This window comes from Podarcis erhardii (genome assembly GCF_964252035.2).
Source record: "Podarcis erhardii genome assembly, chromosome: 15".
Lineage (NCBI taxonomy): Eukaryota > Metazoa > Chordata > Lepidosauria > Squamata > Lacertidae > Podarcis > Podarcis erhardii.
Genome location: NC_138505.1, coordinates 29,895,062 through 29,914,809, shown reverse-complemented (window position 1 = coordinate 29,914,809; position 19,748 = coordinate 29,895,062). Strand labels below are relative to the sequence as shown.

At 46.0% G+C, this 19,748-nt stretch overlaps 1 protein-coding gene across 1 annotated transcript in view; it reads left to right on the top strand.

Annotated features, from left to right (window-relative positions):
- Positions 1 to 19,527, top strand: part of HIRA (histone cell cycle regulator) — a 59,101-nt gene extending 39,574 nt beyond the window's left edge. Inside the window, exons 15-25 of the mRNA XM_081842748.1 lie at positions 1,480 to 1,650; positions 4,324 to 4,516; positions 6,376 to 6,477; positions 8,698 to 8,846; positions 9,543 to 9,704; positions 10,297 to 10,355; positions 10,745 to 10,850; positions 11,887 to 12,009; positions 13,065 to 13,228; positions 15,229 to 15,317; positions 18,548 to 19,527. Of these exons, the coding sequence (XP_081698874.1) occupies positions 1,480 to 1,650; positions 4,324 to 4,516; positions 6,376 to 6,477; positions 8,698 to 8,846; positions 9,543 to 9,704; positions 10,297 to 10,355; positions 10,745 to 10,850; positions 11,887 to 12,009; positions 13,065 to 13,228; positions 15,229 to 15,317; positions 18,548 to 18,664 (1,435 nt within the window). The 3' untranslated portion in view covers positions 18,665 to 19,527. The remainder of the gene's footprint in view (positions 1 to 1,479; positions 1,651 to 4,323; positions 4,517 to 6,375; positions 6,478 to 8,697; positions 8,847 to 9,542; positions 9,705 to 10,296; positions 10,356 to 10,744; positions 10,851 to 11,886; positions 12,010 to 13,064; positions 13,229 to 15,228; positions 15,318 to 18,547) is intronic.
- Positions 19,528 to 19,748: the final 221 nt, after the last annotated feature.

Below are 19,748 nucleotides of genomic sequence, written 5' to 3'. Positions count from 1 at the left end.
TACAATCCCCAGGATTCTATTGGATAAGCCACGTGCTTTGAATGTATGGTGTGTGTGTGTGCAGTCTTAACTTTGTGGGATTCTCAAAAGCACACACAGACCCATTAAGGGTTGCACACCTGCTTGCATCACTTGCCAACTTGATAATATTTTAAGTTTCTCACAAAAATAGTCTAGGAACATAGAAAGTTGCCTTATATGGAGTCAGACCATTGGTCTATGTGGCAATATCCCACACTCCAACACAATATCGGTTGGTATTACTTATCAGTTGTTTAAATACATAAGCTGGAGTCAGATACAGTAAACTCTTTCCAGTGTAGTCGGGAATTCATGGTGATATAATCACCAGCCACTTCATCAGAAGTGAGACGTGCAGAAAACACCAGCCAGATTTACTACAACTGCTAGTATGCAAAGTGCTAGATGCAGAGGTGTCAAAGTAACTTCATCACAAGCCTGGCAATTCTGGAACTATACATGATGATATACATGATGATCTGTTGGAAGTTGATAGTCTTTGTGGTGTGGTGTAGTGGTTAAGAGCGGTAGTCTCGTAATCTGGGGAACCGGGTTCGCGTCTCCGCTCCTCCACATGCAGCTGCTGGGTGACCTTGGGCCAGTCCCACTTCTCTGAAGTCTCTCAGCCCCACTCACCTCACAGAGTGTTTGTTGTGGGGGAGGAAGGGAAAGGAGAATGTTAGCCGCTTTGAGACTCCTTCGGGTAGTGATAAAGCGGGATATCAAATCCAAACTCTTCTTCTTCTACTTCCCCTTTGTTATTTTAACTCATGAGTAACTACTCATTCCGCATGCACATTTTATAGTTTCCTTTTTCATCTTTTAATTTTCGCCCGTTGTTATAAGTGTTCTCCCTGTTTTACATACAGGGGTACCATGGTTCTCGAACGGCTTAGTAGTTGAACAAATTGGCTCCTGAGCGTCGCAAACCCGGAAGTAAGTGTTCCAGTTTGCGAACGTTTTTCAGAAGCAGAACATCCGACGTGGCTTCCGCTTGAGAGCAGGAAGCTCCTGCAGCCAATTGGAAGCCATGCTTTGGTTTTGAATGGTTTTGTGAGTCAATCGGACTCCTGGAATGGATTAAGTTTGAGGACCAAGGTACCACTGTAATTTCATAAAATGAAATTTATAAATAACCTTCCCAAAGAAGTACCTGGAAGACATGGGGAGGGACAAGGCAAGTCACTGGCTTCCAGTGGCTTCATTCCAGTTCTCTTCACTCAGCTGGAGGCCCCTCCAATTACCCAGAGGGGCAGAAGGGGCCACTTTAACCAAGATGTACCACGTTAGGATGAAAAACAGCTTCCATCCTGGGGACTGATGTGAAACAATGGTGATTGATGTCGCCATTTTCCACTGCTTGTGATCTTTCATTTTGGTGTTTTGTTGGCCTGTAGAACACTCCCCCCCCCCAAATATATATTGCCCCAACTCAGCTTTTTCTTCCTTTTTTTACAGTGTAAATGCTACCTCTGCTTCAGCTGCTCCACCTGCATCTTCGCCCTCTGTGCTGCCAGCCTCTTCCAAGATAGAGCCAATGAAAGCATTTGATTCGAGATTCACGGAGCGATCCAAAGCCACCTCAGGGACTTCTGCCATAACACACACAAATCAGATTGCCATAGACAGGTGAGGAATGAGCTGTGCCCAGGTGAGAGTGAAGGAGGAAATTCCACTTCCTCCAAAGTTGCAATATCCGTTTTCTTGTTGTGTAGCCTGGTACATGCAAATGAACTTTCGCTAACCCTTCCCAGCAGAAAAAAAAAGTATATGGGCAATAACCATGGAAACCTACACCGTGGCACATTATAGGAATGCAATAAATCAGCTAGGCAGAACATTATAATTAACCTTAGGCTACTGAGCAAGGAAGAAACAACTAATGAATAAGACAATTAATCAAAAGTTAATGAATGAAGACACTGAAGAATGCGTGTTTATTCAGAAGTTAATAAAGAAGGACATTGAAGAATGTATTCAATCACATATTATTAAAAATGGAAAGTTAGGGAGGGGTATTCAGAGGAGCTAGAAGATTCCTGAAATATATACACAGAAATATATAAGAATGCTTTGTAATCATACCACATTGCTGTCTTCCTCTGTTTTTCAGGAGACTGTCCCTGTGTGCATTTGTAGCCATTAAGGCCTAAATAATAATAATAATAATAATAATAATTTTATTTATATCCTGCCCTCCCCAGCCGAAACCGGGCTCAGAGCGGCTAACAACAGTAAAATGATACAACATTCTAAAATCATTTCATTATAAAATCAGTTCAAATCAGATTAATGGCAACCATTGGGCTAAAGTTCTGTGAGGATTGCCAAAGGAGGGAGTCAGGCTGTGCTCTGGCCAAAGGCCTGGTGGAACAGCTCTGTCTTGCAGGCCCTGCGGAAAGATGTCAAGTCCTGCAGGGCCCTAGTCTCTTGTGACAGAGCGTTCCACCAGGTCGGAGCCACAGCCGAAAAAGCACTGGCTCTAGTTGAGGCCAGTCTAAACTCTCTGTGGCCTGGGACCTTCAAGATGTTTTTATTTGAAGACTGTAAGTTTCTCTGTGGGACATACCAGGAGAGGCGGTCCCGTAGGTACGAGGGTCCTAGGCTGTATAGGGCTTTAAAGGTTAAAACCAGCACCTTAAACCTGATCCTGTACTCCACCAGGAGCCAGTGCAGCTGGTATAGCACTGGGTGAATGTGATCCCCCAGCGAGGACCCCGTAAGGCATTCTGCACCTGCTGGAGTTTCTGGGTCAGTCTCAAGGGCAGCCCCACATAGAGCGAGTTACAATAATCCAGTCTGGAGGTGACCGTCGCGTGGATCACAGTGGCTAGGTCAGGGCAAAGCCCCTGCTTAGTCCCATATTCAGACCACAGGATCTCTAGCTGGGACAGAGAAACTGTGGCTGCCAGATTAAACTTGCATCAGCAAGGCCAAAGGTTCCCAGGTTGCTCGTTCCTGATCTGAAGTATCTGTTGTATCTGAGCTGTAACTGGCCATTTAGATTTCAGCCAATTTGTGTCCTGAATGGGATGGCCGTTCCCACCATGTTTAGAGTAGTGCATTTTGTCGGGACGTGGGTGGCACTGTGGGTTAAACCACAGAGCCTAAGACTTGCCGATCAGAAGGTCGGCAGTTCGAATCCCCGCCACGGGGTGAGCTGCCGTTGCTCGGTCCCTGCTCCTGCCAACCTAGCAGTTCGAAAGCACGTCAAAGTGCAAGTAGATAAATAGGTACCACTCTGGCGGGAAGGTAAACGGTGTTTCCGTGTGCTGCTCTGGTTCGCCAGAAGCGGCTTAGTCATGCTGTACGCCGGCTCCCTCGGCCAATAAAGCGAGATGAGCACCGCAACCCCAGAGTTGGCCACGACTGGACCTAAAGGTCAGGTGTACCTTTACCTTTACCTTTATTTTGTCCTTACTGCTGCTGCTAACGCTACATCCAAAGTGCTTGTCACTGAACCGGGCCATTAGCCCACCTAGTCAACATCCTGTTCTCAAAGTAGCCAACCCAGTGTGTATGGGAAGCCCAAAAGCAGGAGCTGAGTGCAACAGCGGTCTCACCACTTGTGATTCCCAACGACTGGCGTTCAGAGGCTTACTGCCCCCAACAGTGGAGGGAGAAGAACATAGTCCTCATGGCCAATAGCCATTGGTAGCTTCAGCCTGCGTGGAATTTGTCTATAACCATCTTTTAAGGCCGTCTAAATTGATAACCATCACTGCTTCTTGTTGGAGTGATCTCCATAATTCTATTGTGCGCTACATGAAAAAGTACAGTCGTACCTTGGTTCTTGAACAGAATGCGTTCTGGGTGTCCGTTTGACTCCCGGAACCGTTCGAAAACCAATGTGCAGCTTTCGATTGGCTACAGGAGCATCCTGCAGCCAATCGGAAGCTGCGCCGGACGTTTGGCTTCTGAAAACCGTTCAAAAACCAGAACACTCACTTCCGGGTTTTGATCGTTCAGGAGCCTATTTGTTCGGGAGCCAAGGCATTTGAGATCCAAGGTACGAATGTACTTTGTCTGCCCTGAATTGTCCAGGGTTCCACTTCATTGGATGGCCCTGAGTTCTAGCGTTGTGAGAGAAGGGGGAAAACGTTTCTCTATCCACTGTCCCAACACCATGCACAATTTTATATACCTCTGTCATGTCTTCTCTGCCGTTTCTCTAAATTAAACGTCTCCAAATGTTGTTTGAAAACGTGTGGATTTTTAATCATTAGGCCACTCCCACCCCCACGAACCAGCCCAGAAACTGCTTTTGAAACTTTGTCGAGTAACCCTGTGTTTCTCTTGCAGATTGAAGGAGCAGAACTCAATTAGGGAAAGCAAACCCAAGGATATCTTGGAGAGTAGCAGCGACAGTGAGGAAAAGATCCCAGCCAAGCCTATGATTCTGTCCAAGCGTAAACTGGACCTTGAAGTAGAAAAGAAGAAGAAAGGCCGGCCTCGAAAGGACTCAAGACTGATGCCTGTCACGCTAACAGTTCAGGTAACTGGGGTGCCTGTCATCTTCTCTTGTTCATTTGCTTATGAAAAAAAACATTTATCTGTACTCGATTTGCATCCTGTCTTTTGACTGGCAACCTTGAAGTGGCACATTCTTTACCAAATACACAAAGAGCTCATAGCCCACCTACTCTCAGCAGCCAGAAACATCATAGCCAGACACTGGAGAGACCTGTCAGGAGTAAGCATAGACAGTGGCGTCGCGTGGGGGGTGCAGGGGGGGCCGGCTGCACCGGGCGCAACATCGGGGGGGGCGCTCGCCGCCTCCAGAGTCGCCGAAGAGCCTCGGGCGCAGGCTGTAGCAGAGCCCCATGTCTCGCGGAACCGACGAGCTGTGCGCGCGTCCGGGCTGAAGGCGTCCAGCAGGCAGCGGCTCTCAGCGCTCGCCGCGGTCCCCGCGCGTCAGGGCCACAGAGGGCACGCCAGGCAGCCCCTCCTCACAGCCCCACCACCACCGCCGCTGCTGCTGCTGCAGCGGCTGGGCCATGTTGCATTTTCCTCGCCTCTCTGCCCTCCTCCTCCTCTGGGCAAGCGGCGTCGTTTGGGCAGCAGCGCCAGTGGCAACTCGCCTCAGATCACCTGACACGGACCCGCCGCCGCCGTGGCTACCTTACCGTAAATACCCCAGCCCAGGCAGCAGCAAGAAGAAGCTGGCAGCGGCGGCAGGTTAGGGGTTAGGGGTGCAAATTACTTGCCTTGCCCCGGGTGCTGACAACCCACGCTACGCCGCTGAGCATAGACGAGGGGTCAGCAGATTTTTTTCAGCAGGGGGCCAGTCAACTGTCCCTCAGACCTTGTGGGGGGCCGGATTATATTTTGAAAATAAATATGAACGAATTCCTATGCCCCACAAATAACCCAGAGATGCATTTTAAATAAAAGGACACATTCTATTCATGTAAAAACACGTTGATTCCTGGACCGTCCGTGGGCGGGATTTAGAAGGCAGTTGGGCCGGATCCAGCCCCCAGGCCTTAGTTTGCCTACCCATGGCATGGACCAATGGTATCAGATAGTATGGGAAACAACCTTATTAGAAAAACTAACCAACAAACTGAAACTGACACAGGGACAAATAGAAGAAGATGCCTTCATCCCGGTATGGTTACTTTTTATCACATACACAGCCCAACAGGACAATGACAAGAATCTGCCAACAGCATTCGAATCAATCTGGCTAACCTGATCCAAACACGCACACACGGAAACAAATTTAACCACAGCCAGTCAAAGACAACCAGCCACACCCTAGCCCCCCCACAACCTCTCTCACCCCCAAAGGAATACAAGCGAATAGTAAAGGGAACCCACACAAGTGACGCTGACACAAAACCCTACACATACACTAAGCAGAATAGAAGCATTGCCCCCCCACCCCACTCACCATTCCCCCTCCACCTCTTTCCCCCCTTTCTTCCTAATGTAACACTAATGTCTCAACAAATGAAACTGATCTGTAGAAAATGTAACCTGAAAAAAGAGACATTGCACATACATTTGTAAATCAAGAAATCTTTAATATATATATATATATATATATTTAAAAAATATGCAGATATGTAAAGAACTGTGAAAAAAACAAAACAAAACAAACTCTTGGTGGGGCAAGAGCAGGTGGTAAAAATGTCCCCTTCCCACTGAGAGCTTCGGGGAAAAGAATCTCCAGGAAGGAGAAAAGCAGGTGAAGACTACAGCATCTTCCTGCTCCTTCTCTGTTTCCTGGATTCCTTTCCATAGATCGCTTGGTGGGAAGGCAAGGGCTCCAGCTGGTGTTTGCAGTTAAATGGACACAGGCGTTTTTACACCAATCAGCCTAGTTGAGTTCTCCTTCTTGCCTTTCAGTCTCCCGCAATCCTGGCTTCTGAGAAGGATGGTGCTTGCCACAGTGCACCGCTAGCACTTAAACTGCCAACCCCAGTCCCTCAGAAATCGTTTGCATTGCAAGTAAGTGTTGGATTAAAAAAAAAAACAAAACTACACTGACCCTTCTGCAGTTAACATCAGGTTAGTTCCAAGAGAAGAGCCAGGATCGGCGTGGACAGCCAGCTGCGGAAACTCCGGAGCATAAGGAGCGAAGTCTTCACAGTTTCCCAAAGCAGAGGTTCCCAGCAAAGTGTTTGGGGGTATAAAAGGGGTTGGGGAAAAGATGACATTTTGGTCTTCCTGCCAACAACCCGGACCCATAGAACCATATTTGATCCGGACGTTCCCAGAGATAAGAAAAATGTATTCCTTTACGCAACAGCAGCGGCCGGAATACTGATCACAAAGAACTGGAAGAGAAAGATAATACCATCATTATTAGAATGGCAAAGTAAACGCTGATTTTGTGGAAATGGCAAAAATGACGGCAACAATTAGAGGCCATTCAAATCAGAGAATAATTAAAGAGTGGGAGGGAGAGAAGGAATATATGAAAAAAATATGGTTCTGGAACTGGAATATTAATAGATAACGTGTAAAACATGTAGGGGTAAGCAAGGAAATAATAAAAAATCAGCTGAACAATAATTAAATTATAACAACACAACAAGACGGAAGAAGTAAAAATTTCACACATGGGTGAAGGGGAACGGGGGGTATAGGGGAATTTGAAATATTACTTATAATATAAAACTTTAATATAAAATTTCTAACTGTGTTGTATTTGTATACAGCAAAGAGAAGTTTAGAGTAATTAGATATATTTTAATTTAATTAATTATGTAATAGGTTTATGAATATGGATGTTGAATTTGATGTTTGTAATTTTTCTTTTTTCTGTTTTGGAAATAAAATTTAAATTTAAAAAGGGGGGGGGGACCATATTTGATCCGGCCCGCTTCCTCGTTTCATCTCGTGCCTATTAAAAAGGATGGAGCTGAATCCCATATGCTTTATTTATTGCATTTATAACCCACCCTTTTTCTCCAAGTTGCTCAAGGTGGCATACAGGGTTCTCCCTCTCCTCATTTAATCGCCACAAACAAGCTTGTGAGAGGGGTTCAGCTGAGAGGCAGCGACTGGCCCGAGGTCACCCAGTGACCTTCATCGCCCAGTGGAGATTTGAGTCCTGGTCTCCCAGGTTCATCCAACATTCTAACCACCCCACCCCACTGCCTCTCTGTTATCTTGCCACTTGGTTCAGAACAACAGATTGGGCGAGAAAACAAAGGGAAAAGCCAGATAATAGGAGGTTGCTAATTTTGGGTTAAAGTATCAGGTTATATTAGGGACGCGGGTGGTGCTGTGGGTTAAACCACAGAGCCTAGGGCTTGCCGATCAGAAGGTCGGCGGTTTGATTCCCCGTGACGGGATGAGCTCCCGTTGTTCAGTCCCTCCTCCTGCCAACTTAGCAGTTCGAAAGCACGCCAGTGCAAGAAGATAATTAGGTACAGCTCTGGCGGGAAGGTAAACGGTGTTTCCGTGCGCTGCTCTGGTTCGCCAGAAGCGGCTTAGTCATGCTGACCACATGACCCAGAAGCTGTACGCTGGCTCCCTCGGCCAGTAAAGCAAGATGAGTGCCACAACCCCAGAGTCAGTCACGACTGGACCTAATGGTCAGGGGTCCCTTTACTTTTACTATCAGGTTAAATTATAAATGGTGGCATTTCACTTCCTTTGTAATGAGCCCTTGTTGCTAAGTATTGGTGTAGTGTGGAAGTTCAGATGTGCTATTTTGCTGTAGCATGCCCTAAATGACTTATTGGGGGGGGGGTGTACTGTACAATTGACCTTTGGCAGAATAATAAAGACTTGGACTGCATTGACAGAGTAGAGCAAATTCACTGTACTTAATGCTGTTCCTTACCTTTCCTCTCAAGTCTGCAGTTGTAAACTGCAGAGAGCTGTTCTTTAGGAGCAGTATGTAAATTTAACAAGCTAATAAAATATGAGAAGGGCCTGGTAATAATGGTGATTCTGAATAATGCCGCTGGCAGGCACTTTTAATAACGTTTCAGTTACTACTGCATAATACAGTAGCTGTGAACGGGCAGGTATTTCAGATGAGCCACCGTGTTTGAGCAATGTGTGTTTTTAAATAAAGAATCTACTATTTTCAATGTTGGATAATGGCACCTTCAAATTTCCAGGGTGTGTGGGGGTTTTTTAATTGTTTGAATTGGGATATGTATTTGCCTTTCTCTTGCTCAGCTTTCATTTTAAGAGAACCAACTTTTGCAGGTCAGCTCAGATCCCTCCATGTACATTGAAGTGGAGAATGAAATCACCACAGTGGGAGGTTCAAAACTCAGCAGGTTAAAGTGCAACCGGGAAGGAAAGGAATGGGAAACAGTCCTCACCAGCAGAATTCTCTCAGCAGCAGGAAGCTGGTGAGTGTGTGTGTGTTTGTGTGTGTGTGCAAACACAGCCACAACCAGGCCAGGTTGAAGGCATCAACTTGGTATATAAAGCCCTTAATGTCTTGGCACCAGTTTACTCATGGGATCACCTTACCCCATAAACACCTATTCAGGCTCTGTGATCTGTGCTTTCCTTAAGAATGGATAGGTTTGTTCTTCTTGCAGTCCATGGGACTCTCAAGAGTCTCCTCTAGCACCATAATTCAAAAGCATCAACACCTTCTTAGTGCTCAGCGACCTCCTGTTCCCGTGCCACCCAATTCTCTGACTAGGCAGCTCTCTGACTAGGATAAAAACAAAATTAAAAATACATTCTGCATGTTCCACCAGCTGATGGAATGCCTCATATTGATAACAGAAGGGCAGGATAGGAATGTCTATCAGAAATATAATTTAGGTTTTCGGGTGGAAGCTGTCCCGTTCTCCCAAGCTTTCTCTGGGATGCAATTGCAGAGATGTTTGTAGCTTTCCCCTCTTGTTTACCATGGAGGTTGGGTTGTGCTTTTTCAAAATGTGTTTTTATTTCTCACTTTCTTGTTGTGTTTTCATTTTGTGCGCAAGCCAACTTTGGAGACTCTTCATGCAAAGCTTGACGCATCGGTCTTATTAAATAACTGGAAGTTCTGAGTTGATTTCTCTCTCCCCCGTCCCCTGGTTCTTTTCCAGCAAGGTAGTGAGTGTTGCTTGTGAGAAGCGGACCCTGTCTGTGTTTTCGGCTTGCGGCCGCCGCCTTCTCCCTCCCATCGTATTGCATTCGCCAATCTCCACTTTGCACTGCACGGGCTTCTACATCATGGCTCTCACCACGGCTGCAACCCTCTCCGTCTGGTAAGCACTAAGCTGTCGTCGTTTCAATGGCCCTCAGGAAGGTTACAGTCAACAGGTGCAGAGGGAGGAATCCAGCGAGTGCAATGGCAGTTGTTCAATCAGTTGATTCATTTCAGCTTACCAAATGAAGCAATCTCTCTCCTTCCCTCTTGCACTGTTCTTGGGATTCTCCCACCCCCCACAAGAGCCAATTTGGGGGGCAAGGGAGACGGCGTGGGGACCTCATTGTGCCAGCACAACTCCTTGCCTGAGCTTCCTCCGGCAGAGGCAGAACATAGTCATTGTAGCTGGTAGCCATGGGTAGCCTTATCCTCTAGTCTTTCAGTACAGGTTCTCAAAAGCGGGACCTGGTTCAATTCAGGCTTTCCCATGTGAGCCGGTGCCAATGAAGCGATAGTCCCCTGAATCTTACCAAGAATTATATTGGTGTGACGCTTAGCATCCTATGAGACTGGTGCCAAAGTTCCAGCGGCAATTCCTTGGTTTTCAGTTTTAATATTTTACCATGCCGTATTTCAGTTTCTCCCTTTGCAGAAATGCCTCTTCTGTGTTTTGCTGAACTGAAATGCCATTCCCTTTCTGTACTTTCCAGGAATGCTCAAAAACAGGCAGTAGTGGTGAAAGACGAGTCCCTGCAAACAATTTTAGCAGGTAATGAAATTATTTCCAGTTAGGGGTGCTTTGTAGTGCTGTGCATTAAACCAGGCATGGGCAAACTCGCCCCTCCAGATGTTTTGGGACTACAACTCCCATCATCCCTGACCACTGGTCCTGTTAGCTAGGGATGATGGGAGTTGTAGTCCCAAAACATCTGGCGGGCCGAGTTTGCCTATGCCTGCATTAAATGTCCTGTGTGGTCAAAACACATCACCCTAACACTTCACGGCCACTTCTCCCCCTCCTCCTTCTCCTTTGCATCCCCCTCCACATTTATTTTCTTCAGACATGATGGATTCTAGCCAACCAAGTTCTACTTAGACTTGTAACCCTGCTATGATTTTGCTCCAAGGAAGTCTCATTATCTGATTTGATTTTTATAGGAAGCGAAACAACTGTGTCTCAGATCTTGTTGACACAGCATGGCATCCCTTTAATGAACATGTCTGATGGAAAAGCCTATTGCTTTAACCCTTCTCTGTCTTCTTGGTAAGCACCTAAAGGAGGGGGGGAAATGGGTTTGTCGAGTGCGTTCCTTTGTCCGACCAGGGAAGCTCTAAACGTGAAAGCCAACCTTTGCTTATTTGTTTATTTAGAGCACTTGGACCTTGCTCTTCAGCCAGTGGAGGCTCCCGGAACGTCTTGCATATAATCAATTAAAACAATATAGTTCCTGTCTGCAGGCTTACAGTCTTAAAAGAGAGAGAGAGAGGACACAAAAGGGGAAATGGGCAGGGAGGGAAGTTGGGGCAATCAAACTCAGGCACCTGTTCTTAAACAGCTGTTATTACAATGATCTGCTGGCACAGTTTGGGGGCAAGAAGTGCCTGATAGAGCCGGGTTTTTATCAAAGTCCATGGAATGAACCCTACTTCTCATCTCTTCCTCTGAGGCAATCTGCTGGAGTGGCAGACTGCCCCTGTCCCAGGTGAGGTAGAAGAGGCTTGATGGGGACAGCCTCATTTGTGACCCTCTGCTTTACCCAAAACATGTTTGCAAGCCACATTTTTCTGCCTAAGCAAACAGCTTTGAGTACTTGGGGTTGAGACCCTAGGTAAAGGTAAAGGGACCCCTGACCATTAGGTCCAGTCATGGCCGACTCGGGTTGCGGCGCCCATCTCGCTTTAATGGCCGAGGGAGCTGGCATACAGCTTCCGGTCATGTGGCCAGCATGACTAAACCGCTTCTGGTGAACCAGAGCAGCGCACAGAAACGCCGTTTACCTTCCCGCCAGAGCGGTACCTAATTATCTACTTGCACTTCAACATGCTTTTGAACTGCTAGGTTGACAGGAGCAGGGACCGAGGAACGGGACCTCACCCCGTCGCGGGGATTCGAACCACCGACCTTCTGATCGGCAAGCCCTAGGCTCTGTGGTTTAACCCACAGCGCCACCCGCATCAGTTGAGACCCTAGTTGTATATAAATATTAAAACTAAGTAAATATCCCCCCTCTAATTTCAGTTTAATCCCCTCCCCACCCCCTCCTTTTTAATCACCTACAAATCTTTTTTTGTCTTTACAGGAACCTTGTTTCTGACAAGCAGGAGACTCTGGCGCAATGTGCGGACTTCAGGAACAGTTTGCCATCGCAGGAGGCTATGCTGTGTTCAGGACCGTTAGCTATAATACAAGGGAGAACGTCTAAGTATGGACTTACTAAGCCTCGTCTTTTTGTTGTTGTTGATGCCTCCCCAGTAGTTTCCCTGGCGTTATCCCTGGCAAGTAGCCGAATTTTGCATAGCTGGGGGCTAGTTTATTCCTCAAGGTTCACACTCCTTTCTCACTTGGTGCAAAACCTAATTATGAGAATCTAGAGCCACAAAAGCATAGAGCCACTGCCCTACTGGATTGGATTAAAGGTCTTTTTAGTCCCGCATTCTGTTCCCATCTGGAGGGCCAGGGACTAAAGACCAAGTGTGTGCAACTGAAGTAATTGAATAACTTTAATGGTCCAGTCATGACCGACTCTGGGGTTGCGGCGCTCATCTCGCTTTATTGGCTGAGGGAGCCAGCGTACAGCTTCTGGGTCATGTGGCCAGCATGACTAAGCTGCTTCTGGCGAACCAGAGCAGCGCATGGAAATGCCGTTTACCTTCCCACTGGAGCGGTACCTATTTATCTACTTGCACTGGCGTGCTTTCGAACTGCTAGGTGGGCAGGAGCTGGGACTGAACAACGGGATCTCACCCCGTTGCGGGGATTCGAACCACCAACATTCTGATCAGCAAGCCCTAGGCTCTGTCGTTTAACCCACAGCGCCACCCGCGAGCCTTAAGTAATTGAATAGTCACCCCCTGTTTACCCTGGTGCCCTTTCTTTTTCCTTCCTCTGTTGTCTCCCTCCTGTCTCCCTTTACGCTGCGAGCCGTTTTGGGTAAGGACTCGCCCCCTTGCTCTTTGTGAAGCACCATCTACGGGGATGATCCAGTATTAATGGCAGTAATTCAGAAGCATCTGCTATTGTTGGCTTGCCATTACAAGCACAAATAGCTTCTGGCTCGTACAATCCTTCGTCCCCCTCCATTCCTGATTTGTGAGCAGAAGCTTCTGATCTCTTGGCGAAGCTGTGTGGAGGTGGAGCAGGGAAAAGAGAGTGTGAGCTCAAGATTGCTGTTGAGTACAACATAGATATGGACACTTACAGTTGAAGCAGTTGCTTCTTCGCTTCTGAAAACATTCCTGTCACTGCTCTTCATTGCAGCTCCGGGAGGCAAGCGGCAAGATTGTTCTCCATGCCTCATTTGGTGCAGCAGGAAACGACTCTGGCGTATCTGGAGAGTCAGGTAGCTGCAGCGCTGACTTTACAGTCAAGTCACGAATACCGCCACTGGCTCCTTATCTATGCACGGTATCTAGTTAATGAAGGTGAGGCTCAGAGTGTGTATGTATGTGCTTCTTTGAGCAAATTTAACAAAAGAAGGAAGGAAGGAAGGAAGGAAGGAAGGAAGGAAGGAAGGAAGGAAAGAAAGAGAAAACATTAGCACACTTTAATGAACATTAATATATCCATCTCGCTTTAGACATATATAAGTTGATAGATATTTATTTACTAGATTTTATATACCACCATTCATCAGAAGATACCAGGGTGGTTCACAGGATAAAAATACAAGATAAAAAAGCACAAATAAATGGTTAAAACAGAAGCAATATCCCGCTTCCCCCCGCTCCAACAAACACATTTAAAAAGCTGTAGAATATGAATTGTCCAAAAGCCTGGTTGAAAAGGAACATTTTCACCTGGCGCCTAAAAATATATATGCCATCCCGATTTCCTGGCAGTTATCCAATCAAAATTGACATCTGTAAGAAGTGCATTAAAAATAGCAAGGGCAGTCAGCTCCTTAGACCATCACAGAATAAGTGGTGGGTGTCTGCCCTTCCGGGCTTGCAAAAGTCACCTGGCGGCCACAAGGGTTTGCAGAATCCACTTTTGTTGTACTGCCATTAGGTTTGGGTTGTTTACACTGCAGTAGTGAGTACAGCAGCACTGGGAGATACCTTTCCCTCCCCCCACGAAGTTTCTCTCAATGCTGCTTATGCATCTCTCGTTTGAGAGTTTTTGTCCCCAATTCACCTTTGTTGCCTTAACCCCCTGGTCAGCACCATGGTCAGCAACTGGTCCCTCTCCTTATGTGGTGAGTTGCTGCAAACTGACCCTCAAGGAACTCCTGCCCCTACAGAGCCTCCCAGATATTACGATGAGCAGAGGGGGCTCTCCACTGCCCTCAGAATTTTGGGCGGAATAGAGGTGGCCAGGAGAGCCGCTAACTTGCCAGATTCCCTCTCCGAGAGGTGCATCAGGAACCATGATTACACTGGTACCTCTGGATACAAACTTAATTCGTCCCGGGGGTCTGTTCTTATCCCGAAACATTCGTATCTAGAGGTGCGCTGTTCTGCGCAGGCACGGGCAACGGTAGCCCGCTTCCGCACAGGCGCTGGCAGCGGAAACCTTTCCTTTACTGTCGTGCCTCGGGTTACAGATGCTTCAGGTTACGTTTTTTCGGGTTGCAGACCGCCGAAATCCGGAAGTACCAGAACGGATTACTTCTGGGTTTTGGCGGTTGCGCATGCGCCGAAACGCTAAATTGCACTTTGTGCATGCGCAGAAGTGCCGAATCGCAACCCACGTGTGCACAGACGCGCCGTTGCGGACGATGCGGGTTGCAAGCATGCATCCCGCATGGATCACGTTTGCAACCCGAGCATCTACTGTACTTCCCGGTTTGCTGTGTGCATAGCCCAAAGCATTCACAAAGGGGGCAGTTCATATCCAGAGGTACCACTGTATGTAGTTTCTGTTCTATGTTGAAGATGAACCTCTTTACCCTTGTCTTTGACACCGAACATTCATATTTTAAGGACCCACCTTACACCCATGACTCTCAATTTGTCTTAAACTGTTTTACATACTGTGTTTTTAAAATGCTGCACCCTATTCTGGTCCTTATGGTGCAGAGCAGGCAATAAATCAAATCTAATAATATTAAATAAGCTTGGATTCAGCTGCCTCTGAGTTTTTTTCTGACGTTCACTTGGCTAGCTCAATCACAAAGTCAGTCCTTCGAAGAATGGAATAATATGCAGTGTCACTATCCATTTCTGGTTCTTCAATGTGATGCAGACAACAGACAGAACCTTAACTGTCATGAACATGGCTGGTCAACTTTAAAAAAACAAAACCTAGTTCATAACAAATTCTTAGCTCTGTCTTCTTGTTTCTGTCCTATTTCTTACTCAAGCAATTTATGCTACTCCTGGGATCTTGTAAGGGCTGCCCTCGCTACATTCTGCTATATGATTTATGCAAAGGATTTATTGTGATGCCTCTGAACATGATTTCACCTTCTGTCTTTTATCAGGGTTTGAATATCGATTGCGGGAATTATGCAAAGATTTATTGGGTCCAGTCCACAGCTCAGCTGGAAGTCAGTGGGAAGCAACTGTTGTGGTAAGGTGGCTTCCTTTCAGAATAGATTACACAAATTCCTTGCCTCTCTCTCTTCCTTTGTGAACCGGCAAAGTTACCAAGGAGAAGGTCGAAAGTATACAGTCCTGGTATTCTGACAATCCAGCCACTCATCAAACAAGCAATCATTTATCATACAGTCACAGACACCCCCCCCCCAAAAAGCAGAGCAGAGAAAGAATAAAATCACACTTGTTTAAAATACAATACGATGCACATGGTGAAACATATACATATGGGTTACAAACTACAACTAAATGAGAGCATCATATTCCGATAGCAACCAAGAAAGGTACCATTCTGGTATTCTTCCTGGGTGTTCCTGAAAAGAGGTGGCAAAGTAGCCTATTACATTCCACTCCATGAACATCACTTTCAAAGAAAACAGGACCCAACTTTTCGAAGTAGTTGGGACACAGACAGCCCTTATCTGGGACACCTTCCAATATTGCTGAAGGGAGACAGTTATATCTGCCTTTAAAATAGATGGCAATACTTGGGGATAGTCAAATTACCTAGCAGTAGAATAAAAACCCATTATCTCCATTCAGGCCACAAGCGACAAAATTGAACTTCTTGAACTCAAAATTGAACTCAGTAGTTTTACCTAGGCGTTCCTTTGCTCACAAACTGCCACGTTAAGGACAGCAACATCGTGTCCTGGGAGGCTGAAATTTTCTGCTACTCTCTTGTGAATACTGTCCTTCCTGATGTCAGATCTGTGCCCTTTCTCTTGCCACTGAGAATTGTATTGGTTGAGAGCTACAAATTAATGTTGCTTTTGTAAATATATATATATATTTACATACATACATACATATATATATATATTTACAAATATATATATATTTACAAATATATATATATTTACAAATATATATATATTTACAAATATATATTTAATATATATATACATATATATACATATATGTGTGTGTGTATATATGTGTGTGTGTGTGTATATATATGTACACAAATATATATACATATATTTACAATATATATATTGACAAAACAAGGAAAAGCATTAGTATTAATAGTCAGTACTGTCATCCCTTTAGTTGAGAAGAGGCTTTTAATGTGTTTTAATATGTTGGAAGCTGTCTAAAGTACACAACACAGTCAGATGGGGGCCCATAAATAATAATTAGTGATTACAGTCAAACCTCAGTTGTCGAACGTAATCCGTTCCGGAAGCCCGTTCAGCTTCTGAAATGTTCAACAACCAATGCGCAGCTTCCAGTTGGTTGCAGGAGCTTCCTGCACCCAAGCAGAAGCCGCGTCAGACGTTCAGTTTCCAAAAAACATTTGAAAACCAGAGCATTTAGCTCTGGGTTTTGGGCGTTTGGGAGCCAAAACATTCCGAAATGGAGGCGTTTGGGAGCTGAGGTTCGACTGTATATTATTATTTTCTAGGGTTTTTTCCCTATGAAGAAAGAGAAGGAAACCCAACTACCCAGGGCATGGTTCACTTGTCTTTGAGGGCTAATCGTCCCTTATTTTCAACCAGTTAATTCGCAGCTTTCCAGTCTGTGTGACGCGCCATGTTAGTGTGTCGGCGGCAGTGTGTAGGTGTGTCACGCAAACATTTCCTGCGCTCCTCCTGGGGCTGGAAAGGGGTTAGTTTAACGTCCTGTTTGCTAGAATTACTGTGTTGCGAAACAATGCACGTCTAAAAAGCTTGTCGCCAACGTGAAGAGTTAGGAAAGCTCTGAGTTAATTTGATGGCGAGGCCAGGAAGCGGAAGCCACCTGCCTCTCCAGTGCAGGACCCAATTTGTTTTATGTCGGGAGGCAACAAGAAGCATGTTGCTGGCTGCTCCCAGGGATGAGCAGTTGGGTCCTGTTTGCCCACCCTCCTACCTGTGTGATTATCCTTGGGCATGTATGTGAGCCGGTGCCTGCTTGGGAACATTATGCATCCATTTATTCTCTGTGAGTGATATGAAGCACTTTCCAGCACAACTGTGACCCTCTAGTTTTTCATGCAAGACGTCCTCCATGCAGCCACATACTTTGGGACAGTTGACGTAGAAAGAGAAAGCCCCCAATCTGCACAAACACATCATAGCTATAGGGACACGGGTGGCGCTGTGGTCTAAGCCAATGAGCCTAGGGCTTGCCGATCGGAAGGTCGGCAGTTCGAATCCCTGCGACGGGGTGAGCTCCCGTTTCTCAGTCCCAGCTCCTGCCAACCTAGCAGTTTGAAAGCATGTCAGTGTAAGTAGATAAATAGGTACCGCTCCGGCGGGAAGGTAAACGGCATTTCCGTGCACTGCTCTGGTTTCGCCAGAAGCTGCTCAGTCATGCTGGCCACATGACCTGGGAAAACTGTCTGCGGACAAACGCCGGCTCCCTCGGTCTGTAAAGTGAGATGAGCGCCGCAACCACAGAGTCGTTCGTGACTGGACCTAACTGTTAGGGGTCCTTTACCTTTACCTTTTATCATAGCTGTACAGGTGATTCCCCACTTACAGGGGGGAGAGCACCCTCCAAACACCCTTGAAATGCCCTCTCTGCCACTGTCTCTCCAATCCAGGTTTAAAAAGCCATACACTGTACCAAAAATGTCCACAACTGGAATTGAAGCTCTAGGGCCTGCAGAAGGCTGGAGGGCACACACAGTTGTTGTTGCTGCTGCTGCTGCGCTACCACACACATTAGATGTTAGGTGGGGAGGCTGATCAGCCTAAACAAAGCCCCACTGAGCATCCGGTCTCTTCTCTGTGCTTACTGATGTCCTCTTCGGGCTTCAGGGAACATCTCTTCGCAAGCCACAAGGACTCCAGCTCTCCTCTTCCATTTCCTGGTATGAATTAAATTACCGTATTTTTTGCTCTATAAGACTCACTTTTTTCCTCCTAAAAAGTAAGGGGAAATGTGTGTGTGTCTTATGGAGCGAATGCAGGCTGCGCAGCTATCCCAGAAGCCAGAACAGCAAGAGGGATCACTGCGCAGCGATCCCTCTTGCTGTTCTGGCTTCTTGGATTCAGAATATATATTTTTTTTTTTGTTTTCCTCCTCCACAAACTAGGTGCGTCATATGGTCTGGTGCGTCTTATAGAGCGAAAAATACGGTGATTGTTTCCCACTGTGCATACATGGTTGTGCATAAGTCAGCCACAAGTGGGGAGTCTCCTGTAATCCCACAATCAAACTCTGGTATTCGCCGTGTGATGAACATTAATGGATTTATTTTCCTTTCCCGTGCAGGGCTTACGCAAGCGAGAGCTCCTCAAGGAACTGCTTCCCGTCATCGGTCAGAACCTTCGTTTGCAACGGCTTTTCACCGAATACCAAGAGCAGCTAGATATCTTGAGGGACAAGTAGCGCCTCTGCAGATGTTTCTCTGGCCTAAGGAAAAAAGAAACAAATTGCAGAAAAGCATTAATAACAGGTGGAAATGGAAGGGGCCATAGTCAGAACGGAATACTCCTGGGAGAGATGTGAAGAAGAACCAGGCCCGAGGTGTTTTAATGAGCAAAATACTGATGATTTTTTGAAAGGAGGTGACAAGAGGAATGTGTGGGGGAAATGGGGATGAACAGAGCATGCTTTTGCACCCCCCCTCCCCATGTGAAATTTGAGCATCGCTACCGTGGCCTGTGGCCGCCATGGAAAAGTTCTGGAGAATGTCCTTCAGGGGTCCTTTTGATTCTATATCTCATAGGGACAAATATCAAAGAGACTACCTGGGGAACCAGTTGGGTTTTGGATATCCCGTGAAAAGCACATTACAAGAAGATAAACTGAACATCTTATTAACCCTCATTCTAGGGTTCTTTGCTAAGGATTTATTGAGGCTCTGTCCTATATTTGGGTTATATAAGAAGAAGCCCCATAAAAGAAAAAGAAAAATTCATAAAATACTTAAGGAATTATGCAGCCAACAGACTCTCTTAACTGTGAATAACAATAAAAATTAAAAAAAAAATATTACAGGCTGTTCTATCACATGGACTATTTTTGTACTAGAATTTGCTAACTTGTAATATGAAATTTTATTTGGCCGATAACCAGAATTCCCCGCCCCCTTTACCCCAAATCACCCTGGTTGTAATGAAACGTAACCCATTAATTATGACAGCTATATTGCTGAATAACTGTACCAAAATTAATGTCATCTGGTTTTTAATTTTTAACTATTTGTAAAAGGCATTTGTTGGGGGAGGTGGGATGGGGAGGTAGCTGAAAAGGGAGGGGCTGGGCTTTTGGGGGAGGGGTTTTGTAAGTACAAATAATAAATGAACATTGCATTGATCTAAGAACAAAGTGGAAGTTCTTGTGCTGCTTGTAGTAGCATTAAACTGTACGGGCCACAGCCTGTTTAAAACAAAAACTGAATGCAGCCTTTGTTTTCAGTCGGTAGTCATTTGTACAGTCATACCTGGGGTTACAGATGCTTCAGCTAGCG